The sequence below is a fragment of the Delphinapterus leucas genome, chromosome 8 (assembly GCF_059928025.1).
Source record: "Delphinapterus leucas isolate spDelLeu-1000000601 "Yukka" chromosome 8, BTC_Dleu_Yukka2, whole genome shotgun sequence".
Taxonomy (NCBI): Eukaryota; Metazoa; Chordata; class Mammalia; order Artiodactyla; family Monodontidae; genus Delphinapterus; species Delphinapterus leucas.
Genome location: NC_143136.1, coordinates 11,489,860 through 11,506,989, shown reverse-complemented (window position 1 = coordinate 11,506,989; position 17,130 = coordinate 11,489,860). Strand labels below are relative to the sequence as shown.

General features: G+C 33.2%; 1 protein-coding gene across 12 annotated transcripts in view; it reads left to right on the top strand.

The window, feature by feature from the left end:
• The window catches only part of AGFG1 (ArfGAP with FG repeats 1), a 69,480-nt gene that overhangs the window by 49,380 nt on the left and 2,970 nt on the right, over window positions 1–17,130 (top strand). For 4 of the 12 annotated variants that reach the window (XM_089916274.1, XM_089916272.1, XM_089916271.1 and 1 more), the window contains 8 exons: window positions 3,898–4,017; window positions 4,682–4,753; window positions 6,052–6,261; window positions 7,314–7,494; window positions 9,948–10,027; window positions 10,241–10,333; window positions 14,912–14,959; window positions 16,878–17,036. In XM_089916274.1, the coding sequence (XP_089772400.1) occupies window positions 3,898–4,017; window positions 4,682–4,753; window positions 6,052–6,261; window positions 7,314–7,494; window positions 9,948–10,027; window positions 10,241–10,333; window positions 14,912–14,959; window positions 16,878–17,036 (963 nt within the window). The remainder of the gene's footprint in view (window positions 1–3,897; window positions 4,018–4,681; window positions 4,754–6,051; window positions 6,262–7,313; window positions 7,495–9,947; window positions 10,028–10,240; window positions 10,334–14,911; window positions 14,960–16,877; window positions 17,037–17,130) is intronic. The other 8 variants (XM_089916275.1, XM_089916273.1, XM_022567876.3 and 5 more) reach the window with 6 other exon arrangements.

Below are 17,130 nucleotides of genomic sequence, written 5' to 3'. Positions count from 1 at the left end.
TTCTGGCTGAGTTGGTGTGTGTGTGGATATGTGTCAGTGGTGGGGTCAGTATTATGTTCAGGAAAAGTCATCTTCTACAGAAATAGGCATGCAGTTAGAAACATAATTTACTACAGCATGTAATAGTTATTTTGCTTGGTAATAAACGTATCACAAAACCTGTGAGCTGTAAACTGTAATTGATTTTGGCCACACCTTATATGAGGGATGTCAAACTCCATTGCCTTGCCACCCAGTTAACACAAATGAATAATATAATGCAGTGCCCCTTTCAAAGGGGGATGGTCTATAATCTCCTGTTGCCACATGAAAGTACAGGCTCAGGATTACTAAATACACCGATTTTCTTTTAAGAGAAGTATGAAAACTTGTTATGTAATGTGAAATGCTCTCTTTTTAAATGTTAGGAATTAATGAAAATAAACTATCATATAGGTGAAACAAAGTCTGTTTGTCAGCTGAATTTAATGAGGGTTGCCTGTTTCCATCCTCTGGTCTCTACATTTTTTTTTTTCCTTTCTCATGAGTATCTGTTGCTCACCGAAGAGTAAAGACAACTCTTGGCAAGATTCAGGCTCATTAACTTGGTGCCTTAAATTCTAAATTCTGAGTTGACTCCTTTGTACTTTTTGAATAAGACTGTAAAAAGCATCTTTATTATTTTGTCACATTCTTTTTAGTTTGGATTTCTTTGTGTAGAGATTGTTTGAGGTTCCAGATAGTAATTTTTGTTTACTGAATTTATTAGTGTTTAATTTCCAAAGTTGTGTTTATCAGTTTCATTCCGCAACACTTTACAAATTTAAAAAGTTACTATAATCAGTTGTTGAAGACAGTAGATTCAGTGTCTACAAATAAAAATGGATAGAAGTATTACAAAACCCTGTCTTGCTATAGTGAATAGGTATTTGATGAGTGTGTTTGGTGCTCTGGTGGGAAATCATTGGGAAAATATAAATGTGATAAAATAGGCTTGCCCAACAAAATGGATTGCGTTGAAATGATTTTTTTTTTTTAAGAAGATGTTGGGGGTAGGAGTTTATTAATTAATTTATTTTTGCTGTGTTGGGTCTTTGTTTCTGCACGAGGGCTTTCTCTAGTTGTGGCAAGCGGGGGCCACTCTTCATCGTGGTGCGCAGGCCTCTCACTATCGCAGTCTCTCTTGTTGCGGAGCACAGGCTCCAGACGCGCAGGCTCAGTAGTTGTGGCTCACGGGCCCAGTTGCTCCGCAGCATGTGGGATCCTCCCAGACCAGGGCTCGAACCCGTGTCCCCTGCATTAGCAGGCAGACTCTCAACCACTGTGCCACCAGGGAAGCCTGCATTGAACTGATTTTTTTCCCCGATGTTGTTTGAAACATGTTAAATGTAAAATTTTCCCATATGATGTTCTAAATACAAGTTAAATGTAGAATATGTATTATTATAGGCTACATATATGTTCGAGGTTATAAGCCACAAACTAGCTTAGGGACCCAATTCTTGTTTCTACAAGGGACAGATGTTTCATTTGTTGTTCTCAACTGTACAGCTAAGTGTTCAAAAAACTTGGAAACTTGCATTTTGGAATATAATCCACTCTAAATTTGAGAATTTCCTATATCGTGTTCTCTATTCATTTGGTTTATAGTTATATTACTTATTTTGGCCTTAATAAACTTATTTTGTCTTTTAGTAGAATTTTCTTCTCTTTGGCTTAGTATTTCAAAGCTCTTAAGAAATTTATTTCTGTTGTTTCATAAGTTGTAGAATTATAGTGTTTGTTGGTTTTGCTAGTAGAGACCATCTAGCAAATCTTCTCATTTTGTTAGTGAGAATACTGGTAGAGCCAGAACAATTGAGGGACTTGTCCGGTGGTTTACAGTTACTTATGTTAGGATGGAGTTCCCTGATTCTTATCTTAGATTCCCTTTTCACTAAACTGTACTTTTTTTTACTGGTGTTCTCAGCAGTGCTAAATGGTAACTATTTAAACTTATATTTAAACTGGTATAGATATTCCTTTCAAAATAGTTTTTAGGAAATTAATTTTTAAAATTTATTATTTATCTATGAGTGTTTCTTCCATTATATTTCTTTTGGGGAAAGTAAAATTTCAGCCTGTAAAAAAGTTGAATTTTATCATATTAAGTAAAAACAGACAAAATATTGTAGGGAGTCCAGAATACAGAATTTATATTGTTAAGCAATAAGCAGCCTTTTAATTTAGGTTCTAGTGTGTAGTGCTTAAGGGCCAGGTCAGATGTGTTTCAAAAAGGTTTTTAAGAACGCAGTGTGAGCGGTGACATGTGGGGATAGCACTCCACTCGTCAGAAGTGGTAGGTGTGAAGACACTAGAAGGGAAGTGGCACAGGTGTGTAGGAAAAGGGGGTTACTCTACGTACATTCCTCTCCCGCCCCCGTCATATCCATTTAGATAGATAAAACAGCAATTACATGAAATACTGTTAAGTTTTCCTGATTTTCTTCCTAGAATAATGTTTTACTTTGTTAATGGAAAATTTTTTTGCTTAGTGACTTCTTTTGGTTTGTTTACAAGTAGAGTACATATTCATTGAAAAAGCTTAGCGAACTCAGGCAAACAAAGAAGGAAATGATACCTACCTGAAATCTCACTACTTTGATTTAACTAAAATGCAGATTTTCTATGCACATGATGCCATGTTTAATGAACTTAGCAGATGAAAATGTATCTGGAATTTATTAACCTATTTATCTTACTTACTTAGCTGTAAGTATTTTTGTATAGGGCTAAATATTCTTTTACATGAATTTTTTAAATGGCTGCATTATATTCCATTGCATGATGTTCCATAATATATTTAAGTGATCTCTCGTCGGCCATTTGAGTTTCTAAGTTTTTCATTATTATAAAAAACACATTGTTTAGCTGTTAGATTCAGCCATGCTCATTTGCAATATTATCTCTTTACAAAAACTACCTAGAAGTAGAATTGCCTGCAGAGGATTTAAGTGGCTCACTCACTTTGTTGGTGACATATTATAATCTTTCTCCATCTTTTGGACATGCTTTTCGTTCTTACCACTTAGCATTCCCTTTCCTGCCTACCAACCACTTCTTATTCTTATCTTATCCTCTATAAAAATCTTATCCAGCATCTGTTTTGGCCTTAAAAAAAGTCTTTTGAGTTATTTCGTTTTACTTACATATTTTTTTAGGGAAGCCTGGAGCTTTGCTCTTAGGTTGGTGACCAGTTGGGAAATACCAGTTGGTCTTTTTCACTGGGTATGAGGTGCATTTATGCTATGATTTTTACGTTTTTATCGTTTCTTAAGTTTTAATATGTGTTTTAAAATGGCAGCCTCCTAATAAAATATGAGTATCTTCAATGTATTTGGTGATCGTGTCCTTCTTTTTATACACTCGAGTTTTCTTTTTTTAAATATGCTATGGTGTGACATCGTTGTAAACTCAAAAAGCAACCAAAAGATTTAATGTAATTAAGCCATCTTTGTATCATTATTTTAGATTCACATAACTGATGAATCACTTATCACTATTTTAAATCTGAATTTTCCAAATGTATCCTGTATCTCTATCTGCTTTACTGTAACTAAATATTTAGTGCTCTTAATTCAGAGTTTCCTTTAATAGAGGCACTTTACAGTACTATTCCTGAGGTCACTCAAAGGCTATTGTGTACAAATTTATCATTGTGCAAAGCGTTTTTGGAAATTCCTGGATACCCTTTAATAAATTGCTTGAAGTTGGGTGAAATAAACACTGGTAGAATTTAAAATCTGATTTCTAAATGAGTTTTCTTTAAAGTAAGTTGTGAGACATAGAAACTTTCATAAAATTCTTAAATTCATTTATCATATTTTTCATTTATAATTTTCATATTCATTAACATATATTGTTCCTTACCATTTACAGCTCAGAATTCTGCAAATGCAGATTTTGCAAACTTTGATGCATTTGGACAGTCTAGTGGTTCGAGTAATTTTGGAGGTTTCCCCACAGCAAGCCACTCTTCTTTTCAGCCCCAATCTACAGGTAGAGCTCTCCAGCATTATGCTTAAATGTTTACTTCAAAAAATAAAAAACTCTCTAGAGGTAGTTTTGGAACATTACTCTAAACTTAAATTCTGTGATTATCTGGTTCTAAATTAGTTCTGTCTTACAGAGCTCTGGGGAAACCTGAAATCTTTATATTTTTCTTTGTTCGTTTTTCTGAACGCTAGTATTTTGTCTAATTCACATCTATTCTCCTTTTCCTGCACATGAATCTTCCTTAAATTTCTTAGGCACAGAGGTATTAAAGTACTAAAAGTTTTTTAGGTTCACAAAACACATTACGATTTAAGCTCTGAATAAAGGAAGCTAGTTGATTGCTTGCTTCCATAGAACTAAAAACGTTTAAGTAATTTTCAGGGTAACAAGCTTCAGAAAATAAATATTGTTAGTTGAGTAGATTATTTAACAGTCACTTTAATAAACTTTAAATAGTTTTCTGTGCAGGAATTGGTCTTTAAAAATTGAATACTCTCCCATAAACTGTATTGTTTTCAGAAACTCATTGAACCTTTGTTTAGATCTTTGGCTGATTATTTTTCGTTCACCTTTTAACTCTGTATTGTCTTAAAGCCTTTTCTTTCAATTTTCTTTCTTTTTTTTTTTTCTTTAAATTTCATCATTTACATAATATCTGGCTGTCCAGCATTTAGAATGCTTTCATCTAGCTGCAGCTTTGGTGAATTTACTTCAGCTTTTCCTCTCCAGGCTTCCAACAGTAAGTTCTGTTGTCACGTAGGCATCTTTTACTAATTTGTATGTTTTGTGCTATATTTTTTAGGTTTTTCAATTATAGAATGTTAATCATCTTTTAATGATAATCCTTCAGAAATTTTCACTTTTACTCTCTCCACTATTGCTAAACTCAGAGAACATAGTAGTATACCATAACAGAGTTAGTTGATTTAATAATTCAGTTTTTATTAATTTGAAATAAATTTCTTCATACAGATTTTGAAAGCTCAGTATGTACTTTGTTCATCAGCTCCTTGTAACAGATCACAGTCTTTTAAATACAAACATTACTTAGTTTTAATCGAAAACAACTAGAGTTTAATTCCTGAAAGAAATATATTTGTTTTAGAATGCATAAAAAACTGATTGATGGAAAGTGTTTGTGGTTTTTTAAAAAATAGGGTGTAACCTTTGTTTCTGAAATACCTATAAGTGTGCTTTTCTCACTTTAATATATAAATATCTATATCTATCTACTATCTTGATTGCTGAGACTAATGTTTAGGCATAAAGAATCAACATCAAAAGTGTAGCACCAACAGTGTAGAATGAATATATACTGGTTTTAGTATTTTAGTAGTACCTTAGGGAGTTCTCTAGAATACAGAACAGTCTTTAAAATCTTAGCAGGATAAAGTTGATGTAATAATTTTTTCCTTGAGCTATATATTAGGGCATAATTTTACTGAAGACATTGTGGTGTTGTGTGTACATTAAATTATTATGTGGAATTAAGTAATAGTTCTTCAAGTAAAATAAGTCTAAAGCTCAAAAACCACCTTTTAAGAAATTTGGATCAAAGTAGTACATTGTAAACATTTTAAATCTCTACCCTGGGATTTGTTTCAACCAGGTCTCTGTTGGAACTACAAAACTTCTGTAGTGTAAGATATTTTGCATCTTGCCTACAGAGTTTGTTTAGGGAGAATTGGTAAAAGGTCATAGTATACATAGCTGAATGTTCTATGAAGTAACTGAGTTTCAAATGAGGTAGCATGGAGACACTCTCCTGTGAATTATTTTCTTCATTCCAGGATAGAAAACTACACACAGAAACTTGTTGCCCTGTATGTTGCCAGGGCCTTTGAAAATCTAGTTCTGTAAATTATGGAAAGTCACGTGTAGATAATTAAAGTTGAATGCCATTTGCCAGTTTTTAATTTTAAGAATTTAGGATTGTTTATAGAACACTTAATTTAGGAAGAAATGATCATATAATCTTTATCAAAGGATATTGGGAAAAATCTAGCAATTTCACGTTTTCTGTCTGTTCTGTTACAGGTGGAAGTGCTGGATCAGTAAATGCTAATTTTGCTCATTTTGATAACTTCCCCAAATCCTCCAGTGCTGATTTTGGAACCTTCAATACTTCCCAGAGTCATCAAACAGCATCAGCTGTTAGTAAAGTTTCAGCGAACAAAGCTGGTCTACAGACTACAGACAAATATGCGGCACTTGCTAATTTAGACAATATCTTCAGTGCCGGGCAAGGTATCAACCTTTAAACAGACGAATACAAATTTGTATATTAAACAGTCCTCTAAATTTGGTTATATTTATTAAAATCTGAGGATGTGCTTTTCTTAGTTGTATAGATGTTTAGTTTACACTAAATGTTCATGACTATTTGGCACATTTTGGATCTGAAATAACTACACAATGGGAGGCCTAGAAACTGTTTGTAAACGTCTAGATTTAAAAGAAAATAATTGACAAAAATTTAATTTTTTCTTAGAAAGCATGCTTTATTGTTCTAAGGCCATAAAGGGCCAAGAAATCCTATTAATAGAGATGACTAGAGGATTATTTGGTAGGTTCTGTGATATATTTGTTTTGAACTATGTTCTATTAATATTTTTGTATTTATTTAAAGAAACAAGATATTTACAGTGTATTTTTATACTAGTTTTGGTCTTAAGGCTAGTATTTTTGCCTCTCAAAGTGCGTAGTGTAGTGGGGGAACAGCAGGGGTCTACTTTCAGACTGGATTCTGCACGAGGGCAATAGTAATAGCATTGAACTTAAAAAGTTGTATTATATGTGTTATTGCATGGGAGGCATTTAGAACAGTGCCTGGCACATCGTAAGTGCTCTGTGAATGTTTTCTCTTACTACTATCTCTAATTTTTTCATGAACAACCCTGGGAAAATGATATTATTAATAGACTCTTCACATAGTTCAAGCATTTTATGAGTGTATATGTTCACTTGAATGAGATGTCCCTGTCTTGCAGATTCAATGTAGCACTTTGAGAATTTCTTCTTTATGTGTAATCTAGACATGTTATTGGTACTGCGTCTTAGTTTTTGTTACAGAAACAGTATGCTGTCTTTATCAGAGTGGTATGTATAGCACTAATCTTGTCCAATATTTTCTGGATTATTTATTGGATAAAACTCTAGAATCATGTCCATTTATTTGCTAAGCTCCAGATCGGTTTTAAATTTACATGTGTTTCATGGCAAATGTGGTTGTAAGTTGAAAGCATTAAGTTAAGCATCAGTTAAAATTTTTGATGTAGTATGTTTTTGTTTGTTCACAGGTGGTGATCAGGGTAGTGGGTTTGGGACCACAGGTAAAGCTCCTGTTGGTTCTGTGGTTTCAGTTCCCAGTCAGTCAAGTGCATCTTCAGACAAGTATGCAGCCCTGGCAGAACTGGACAGCGTTTTCAGCTCCGCGGCCACCTCCAGTAACGCATATTCTTCCACAAGTAATGCTAGCAGGTAGCTTGTCTTAGTCTGTGTTCCTGCTTTGTGTTTTATCTTTTAAACTTTTTTGCAACTCTGAATAATAATGCTGTTAAGTAATGACCATTTGGGGCTTAAAGATTCCTGAATATTTTTGTAAGTTTGAGGAAACTGTGTTTAAATTTTCTAATTAAAATATAATCCTTGAGTTAAGTGCCATAGTTTTATTTTTTTATTTAATCGAAGGCTTTGTTACTTTTTTCCCTTGAACACTAAAATGTAATTTAGAGTATATACACATCTTGAAATGGATAGTCATATACAAATTTAATTGTACTCAGCAGAGAATCCATTTACAGAATTATTTGCTTTTAATGTACAGTTCTCAGTCATGAAGATTAAACACTTAAAGTAGCATGTTATAGCCTTAGTTGTAAATAAGCAGTTTTAGAAATGTTTGCACTAGAACCCAAGACCAATTCTGTATCTCTTTTGTCATACTGGTATTTATAAACAGACATATCTGTTACTGTGTTCAGATATATCGGGTGTAAGAAATTCTTGGCAGCAGAAAGTCTCCTGCATTTTAACAGTGTTGGGTCTTTAAAAACTCTTCTAGTTTTGACTTTTTCATCTTTGGGTCAAGGAAGCAGACCTAGAAGTACAGGTGACTTACCTGTACAGTGTCTTACCCATCTCTTAGTTTTCCATTCCTACAGATTGTCTCTTCTTTTTTGTTATCCGAGTAGCTTTTTATTTCCCTTTAGCACCTTTTCCAGAGAGAAATGGTAGGATTGTAACATTAACTAGTTTGGCTCACTCTTCAGTAACAAATTTTCTGTATGGCAGATGGGAAAAATTGAATCCAAAGAATAAAATTTAGAGTATTTATATATTTTTTGCTTTACTAATGTTGTCTACATTACACATATATAATAGTGGACTATAGCAATGTGGTCGTAAAGTCTGGAAACATAGACAGGTATATGTAATGAAATGGTTTATTGGTATTACATTATAATCATAAGTGGTCCCCCAGAGTGTAACCCATGGAATGTTTGAAGTACCTGAGACCCATTCAAAAGGTCTGTGAGGTTAAAACCTAAATTCATAATAATTCTGAGAGGTTATTTATGTTTTCAGTAATTGACATTTGTTTTGATGGTGCAAAAACTATAACAGGTAAAACTTGCTGGTGCCTTAGCATTGATTTACAGCTTTGGCACCAAGCCGTACAAATAGTCATCTAATAGTCATTATATTCCTTACCACCACACATTCAGTTTTACTTAGGAATATTTTTGATGCAGTTTTTATTATGAATATGCCGTATGAAGCAGTAAAGGAATTTAAGTCTTGACCTTTAAATATGTCTTCTTAATTTTCTGTGTGTTGAAGTAAGGTATGCATCAGGTAGTTCTGCTATATACTGAAGTATAAAGCTGTCTTCAGTAAAATCAGCTTGTGTGGTTGTTTGAGTTGTGGAATAAACCAGCCACTTGTTTTATGGAACACCATTTTTTCTTGAAAGTATGATTGATAGACAAACTATGGTTATTCAGATTTCGATATTTGGTAGACATTTTCTCAAAAATGAAATTTTAAGTCTGTCACTTTAAGGAAAATAACTACTTAAAATACATACTCTCAAGCAAATAGTAGAATTTTGGAAAATTTAGGGGCCACCGTGGGCTTAAAATTAAGCTTCCCATTACTTTTCTGATGAGATGGATGGTGATATTAATGATTGTAATTTTTTTATTTTGCATAGGGAAGTATGTTGACATTTTGAAGATTTGCATCAACTATTTTCCAAATGATATAAAGTTAGTAAAAGATTCATTTAAAGTGTAAGATAGACTAGTGGATGTTACTTTACATAAAAGTCCATTGATACGGTTTCAAATTCCATATTGCAACTAACCTTTAGGAAACTATCCCTGGTGTTTTTTGTTTGATGTCAAGGAAAATATCCACAGTTATCTGGAAAAGGTGTTAAAATTCTCCTGTTTTGTTCAACTATGTTACCATGTGAGGCCAGTTTTTCTTCATATGCATCAACCTAAACAACATATCACAAGAGATTGATCATATATTAAGCCAGCCATTAAAGAGATTTGTAAAAATATCAAACAGTGTTACTCTTCTCATTAGGTTCCTTTTGTTTTAGAAAATATGGTTACTTATGAAAATGCTACTTAGGTTAGCATGTAATGGCTTTATTGTTATTTTTAAATGAATAAAATTATTTAAATTTGTTTTAATTGATGTACAATATATATTGGTAAATATAGCAACTTAAAGTTCTTTGGGGTTCTCAATAATTTTTTAGAATGTGAATGAGTTCTGAGACTTAAAGTTTGAGAACTGATGTGATACATGATATGTTCAATATTATTTGTTTCCATATTTTATGGCAACCTTGTAGATAGATTACCGTTGCTTTTTTTTCCCCTCAAAACATGAACTCTTTCAATACTTGTTTTCAGTAATGTTTTTGGAACAGTGCCAGTGGGTGCTTCTGCACAGACACAGCCTGCTTCTTCAAGTGTGCCTGCTCCATTTGGAGGTACGTGTTTCTGGTATATATATACTGGTTTTTATAAAGAACCCTAATATATATTGTATCGCATTTTCGTAGGGATACCAGAAGACAATCAAAGCACCAGTTTATTATCAGAAAACTCTAGTTTTCTATCTTCATAAATATATGAACAAATACTTTAAATAATTGAATACAAATGCGTTAGGATTTTATAGTGTGTTTTATAATTTTTTAAAGCTACACCTTCCACAAATCCATTTGTTGCTGCTGCTGGTCCTTCTGTGGCATCTTCTACAAATCCATTTCAGACCAATGCCAGAGGAGCAACAGGTAAGAAATAAATATAAATTATAGAACAGTAAGCTTTGGAAAAGGTATATATTGCAAAGACACCATGTGAAGAGCATCAGAAAATAAGGTTCCTTTCTTACTGAAGTGACTGTAAAGTGGATTAGTTTTGTCCGTAAAGACATATAGTAGCTGAAAGTTTATAAAATCCTTCAATTTAATATTTGAAAATGGACCAGAGAAGTTATCTAGCACCCACCACTCAAAGCTTTCGTTTTTCAGGTGCGGAAGCCCAAGCATGGAGATGAGACTTAAAGCCTTAAAGCCCACAGCCAATATATGACAGAGATGGTACTTGAACATTGTAATTCTGACTTATTTGTTGGTCTGGTTTCACAATTATTGGTTATAACTCAATCTTAGTAGAAAAAAATGTGTAAGTTTTTTTGCTTTTTTCCTTTTCATGGGATTGCAAGGAATAGATGGGTATTATTACATGAGATCTTAATAATGAGGTCTTTTTGTAGCACATATTTCTTTTAGGTGTTCACATTTTTTTAGGTTGTGGGAAACTGGTTTAATTTGTGGTATAACATTTGAATATTTTCTCTTCTGATAATTTTTAAAAAATCCTCTTTATCGCTCCCCCTTTTTTTGGTTCACAGTGTAAGCCAGCTACATATTTCTTGTATTGTACCTCTTTGATTTTTGTCTTATTACCCTGAACACCAAAGTTATTTGCCAGTACCTTGGAATATTAGCAAGTGCATGTGGTATGGCCCAATACCCATTAAACTGAATTTGTCAGTTCTGTTTTTAGATTTAGATAATTTTACAACTAAAGCTTTGAACTTCAGTTATAGCCTTTGTTGATGTGATATTTTGAGAGATTAAAGTGTTTGTAACATCACAATAAATTTGCACCATTTAGAATTGGTAATTACTAGCATATCTTTTTGTCATTGGCAAGGTTTGAGAACATGTGATATTGGGAGTTTGAACCATAACTTTCCTTTTCATATAAATGTCTTCAGTCATAATCTGTTGATATCTCACACAGTAGATGTTTAATAACTATTTGAATTTTGCACATAATTTGATTTTTAAAAATTGTTTATTTTAATCTGAATATACATAATCAGTGATTGTTTCAAATTTCTGTTGTGTTTTGGACAAAATATTTATACATCACTTGTGATATATGTAATATTTCTGTTTCTAAGCATGTTATTTTGACTTCGTGGAATGAATTTATAAAATGTCTCATGACACAGGGTTTTCTACGTTTTCTCATTTAGTCCTCTTAACTCTCATCAAATAAATGTTTTAATCACTCTTTGACAGCTGAGGTAACTGAGGCTTAGAAAAGTTAAGTGCGTATGTTTTGGGTACAGCCAGATTTGTGTTCAAATCCTGATTTAGATTTACTTGCTAGGTAATCCTAAAAATGCTTTCTGTATATTATTTTTTTAATGAATGGAGGAAAAGTGATAGGAAGATATATTATTTGCAAGATACCGTTGAGATGTTTATAGCTATTATAACCCCATTTGACAACTGAAGGATGGAAATTCAAGTTATACCTTGACCAAGGTTATGTTGATGTAACTCCTCAGAACCTTATTGTTGTCCTTTTCTGTAAAAGGTGAACACTATTCTCTGGCAGGGATGTTGTGAGAATTAGATGATGTAAATCACCATGCATGGTCTTTGCATTATTGTGTATACTTGGTAAATCATTCCTATTATTTTCCTTTCATGACTGTACCTCCAGACTGGTTCTGTTATTAGAGCTAAGGGCCCCCCCCCGCCCCAATTATTTGGAGTATGAAAGTCCTTTAAAGTTAAGGTTCTACATGGGATGTGAAATAATATAAAGTGTACAAAGTATGTTCAGATGATATAATTTTAATATTAGCCTAAGCAAAATTTATTGAAAGGTAAACCTACTGTGTCCACAAATTTTTATTTCAAGGTAAAAAATTTTTTCCCCTTATAAACCATTTTGATTTAGCACATTGATCATCTTTACTAGGTTATTATTGAATTGACTAAGTCAAAGTAAATGTTAACTATATAACATGTTTCTGCTGAAGCTGAAATATAAATAACACTTTGACAAATACACTGTGCTTAGGTATTTCCAGTGTTTTCATACCATCAAAATTAATATTAGATTTTTAGAAATATTTTGTGTTCTTAAATATATTAGTATTGTTAAATTCCATTTGAGGTAGCTTTTGAAAGAGGGTACTGATAATAGTTCAATGTGAACTATTTAAGAAGTTTTACTGATGTATTTCATTCTTAAAATGCACATTTTAGTAATAACTTTTTTCCTGCATTTACAAAGCTTTTGGGCTTTCTTTTACCATGTTATATAGAAACCTTCAGTAGACTAGCCAGTGTGGCCTAAGACCTTTTTTATTTTAGGATTCTATAATTAGCATTCTTTTTCCAGAGCACTTGAGCCCTTAAATCTAATTAATAAAGTTAATATAATTTTCGGTTATTAGGAAATTCTCTTATAACTCTTAAATCTCTCCTTTGTCCCTGAATGAGTACCTTTATTTTCTAACATTCATTTAATGAAAAAATGATTTTAAAAGATTCCCCCCACCCCCCCACCCCGCCTTAAGGGTCCAAAATTAATCAATGACTAATCTAGTGTTAGTACCCGGAGTGCTTCTAAACCAGCACTGTTTCCACTGGTTCCGCTCATTCCACTCATAGGAAAGTAAATGCAACATATATCCACACAAAAACTTGTATACAAATGTTCACAGCAGCATTATTCCTAATAGCCAAAAAGTGGAAACAACCCAGGTGTCCATCCACTGATGGATGAATAAACCAAATGTGGTATAGCCATACAGTGGAATTTGTTTGATAATAAAAAGTAATGACATGTACTGATACATGGTACAACATGGATGAACCTAGAAAACATTAGGCTAAATAAAGGAAGTTAGTCACAGAGTGACATATAATGTATGATTCCATTTATAATCTGTCCAGAATGGGCAAATCTATAGAAAGTAGGTGGGGCAAAATGGAGAGCTGATAGGTATGGAATTTCTTTTAGTGAGGGGGGTATGAAATGTTCTAAAATTAGATTGTGATGATGGTTGTACACCTGGTGAATAACGTTAAAAAAGAACACTGAATTCTGCCTTTTAAGTGGACAAATTGTATGATATGTGAATTATATATCAAAAAGTTGTTAAAACAAGTCTAAAATATTTTTATAGCAGCCCAGAACTAGGCATCATTGTTGCAGATTGAGGTACAGAAATTAATACTGGTTAGCAATCACTGTGGACTAAAAGTCAGTTTTTGCCAAAGCTTATTTTGTAGAACATGTGTCCCGAGATGGTGTTATCAGTGCTTCATGGAAAGGGATTCTACGCCCAAATATATATGGGAAATGCTGAGTTAAACAAAATTTAACCAGTATTATTAATGCAGGATTTCTCAGAGCTTATAAAGTGCTCTAAGAAAGGAGATAAAGTGACCAAGCTTGTTTCAGAACCCTTCCCCCTCAATCAGCCTTTTGTTGAATTTAGAACACGCTGTAAACATCTTTTTAAGTTAGCAAGAAAAAATAACACCCTGTAGCACTTTTAATCACAGCAGCTTTGTAAAGTAGATATGTATTATACTATCCCTGTCCCTCCACCCCCTGTTTGCAAATGACGAAACTGAGGCTTAAAGAAGTTGTGGTATCCTGTAATTAGAAAACTACAGAACCAAGACAGAACCACTCTAATCTCTCAATCGCCTTGTTTCCCCAAATTTAGTTGGTGTTAAGTATGTTAATTTAAAATGCATGGCCATATATTTTAGAAACAACCCCACTCCAGATGGTTAAAACAGCGGTTCTGGTACTTAACAACCTAAATTTGTTTTCTGTTAATTACATTTATTTATATGTAACCTGTCTGATCTCAGTCATGCCAGGTAAGATCTGCACAAGATGTATTTTTCTTTTCTCTCTCTTTTTAGCCATCATATTTTAAACTGAAAGTGCTGCTCGCCTTTCTAATGAACTACATTGAATAATTTTTCCTGCGTAATATTTAATTCACTTGAGTTATCATTAGGCTTTTCTAGTTAATGTATGGAGTCATAAATAAAACAATCAAACATTATTCAAGTGCTTTCTCCAAGATTTGAGTTTTATTTTATTTTTAGTTTTTTAGATTTGAATTTTTAGATGCTAAAGGTAGATGCTAGATCATTTTAGATGATCCAATGAATAGCATTTTTGGGTGTAAGTGGTGAGGCCTAGAAAGTCTTTTTATGGATATTATTGTATCTTCACGTGAAAAAAATGTTATTTGTTTAAAAGATGGATTTCCTAAATGTTTCTTCATTTGATATTTTGTTTTTCTGGTATTCTAATCTCCCCTTTATTTCAAACAGTGTAAATACTACTGTCATGAATATAGTTGAAATAAAAAGACTGTTGGATGTGTCTTTATTATGTATTCTTATGCTACCTACTTTGTAACAGTATATTCTAATTTTAGAACATTTTAATGAAACAAATTTACTTTTATTTTGCCAGTAGTTATTCATAAGTTAATTGACATTGGTCTCTTTATGGCTTTCCATAAGGCCTTTCTGGAGCAATGCATTCTCAAGTGTTTCCTCACGCTCATTTTGGTAGGTGGCCACAACTAATATCTAGATTTGTGTGGCAATTTGTCTACCTGCTTGTGGAAGCTTCTGCTGGTGTTCTGGATCCCTGCATGTGGAATTAAGTTTTTTCCATGTTTTAAAATGGAGTGGTCATGGATGTGTGGCATTGGGAATACATTATATTTAAAGTTACATGAAAATCTTCTGTGGCGTTTTAATACTGAAAAGCATATTGCTTACCTCCATGGTAACATTAGAATGTTAATAGCTTTCTCAATTATTTTTCTTAAGTTTGAATTCATAGTACTTTGAGTGACACACCTTTTCGATGCACCAAACCATTTTACCACATTATTCCATGGAGTTTGGTTTTGCTTAACTGTATCCAACTTTTGCTTTTTACTGCTTTCTTAAAAAGTGATTTGTCAAAGTTATGTCAGTGCATTGTTGTCTGTTCTGAAACCCTCCTGTTTCCCTTGCAGTGTGCTTATTATTCTTTAATTCACTTGCTTCCCAGTGGCTTAGTTCCCCTTTTTTCTTATCAATAATAAAAAGTAATATTTAAAATTGGAAAATCTAATTAGGTTCATTGTGGAGAATTGCACTGTTGTAAAAACTAGGATTATGAGAATTACGTTGGGCAACATCCGTAACATGATTTTTAGTTTTTTTTTTAAATAAAAGATAATTCTGTGTAGCACTTTTAGTATTAATTTCTTGTGCCTTAAATCAGCAATCAAGTTGGTAATTTTTTCTTAAAATCAGGAAATTCAGTGAATTATGTTTTTTGATAGCATCATGCTGAAAATATTTCAGTATATAATTTCTAGTGTTCTGTATTAAAAGCACCATTATTGGCTCTTATTTCACTTAGGCTTTTCCTACAACATATAGTTGGAAGGTTCCATTTTGAATCTTCACTAGCAAAAAGTAATATACTGTTCTGCTACTATGTGTGTTTATATAAATAATATAATAATATGATAATGTAATAATGTGAATTAGTTCATAAGTAATTCGTAAATGGGGCGAGTGATGGCAGCATACCATGTATATATAGAGCTGTACTTCACACGTGCATTTCCCCAACTTGTGAATGAATGCTTTATTCCATCAAGTTATAGTGGCTGGACATGGCAAGCCATGGAGAAGTTATTGGACACAGTGTCATTCACCTTACATTCTTTGTCTCTTGTAAGAATGCTTATTTCACTATTTGTTTAATTTTTATGTACTCTACCCCAGTTTCTATAACTCATCAGTCCTAACCTAACCTTCCTTATACCCCTTGTCCAAAGCAGTGTTCATTTACTTTCCAAAAAATGAATGGGAGTCCATATGTTTTCAGTTTAATTGTGTTAGTGTTTTTATTAGGACCGCCCCCCGCCCCACCCCTTTTTTTGCCTTGGGTTAGAAAGCTGCATAGGTTTTGAGTGGCCTGCCTTGTGACCCCATTTCTCCTGTAAGTTTTATTTATAGTGAATTATTTTGCAGAGGTTTTAAATGTTTTTCCAGGAACACATATATTACATTATAGCAGACAATTCACTGGATACAATTAAATGTTTGACTATTTTACTGCATATAGCAAAACAAAACTTAAAAATGTATATACAAGTATACATGTGAATTGCATGATGATGGACTTTAAAAAGTAGACTGCTGTTTAGACTCAAACTGTATATAATTATTCTGAGAAGTTTTCTTGTGATTTCAAATGATAGCTTTATTAGTTTCATTCTGGTCATTGGTTTCAGGAGAACAAATATAGATTATGTTAAACTGGAGCTAAAACTTACTATTAAGTTTGTTGGGAGTTTTGGAGTTTAAAATACATCATACTGTTTTTAAGGTAAATGATGTCTGTTTCATACGTTGAGAATGCGTATATATACGAAAACCTACCCTTCGTAAGTGACCAGCCTTTCTTTTCTCCTGCCAGCGGCGACCTTCGGCACTGCATCCATGAGCATGCCTGCGGGGTTTGGGACTCCCACGCCCTACAGTCTTCCCACCAGCTTTAGTGGCAGCTTCCAGCAGCCTGCCTTCCCAGCCCAAGCAGCTTTCCCTCAGCAGACAGCCTTTTCTCAACAGCCCAATGGTAAGATCTAACATTTGGCTAGCTGTAGGTCCACTGCAGGTATCCTTTATGTATCATAATATGAATGTTTGGACAAAAAGACTTATCTAGAGAA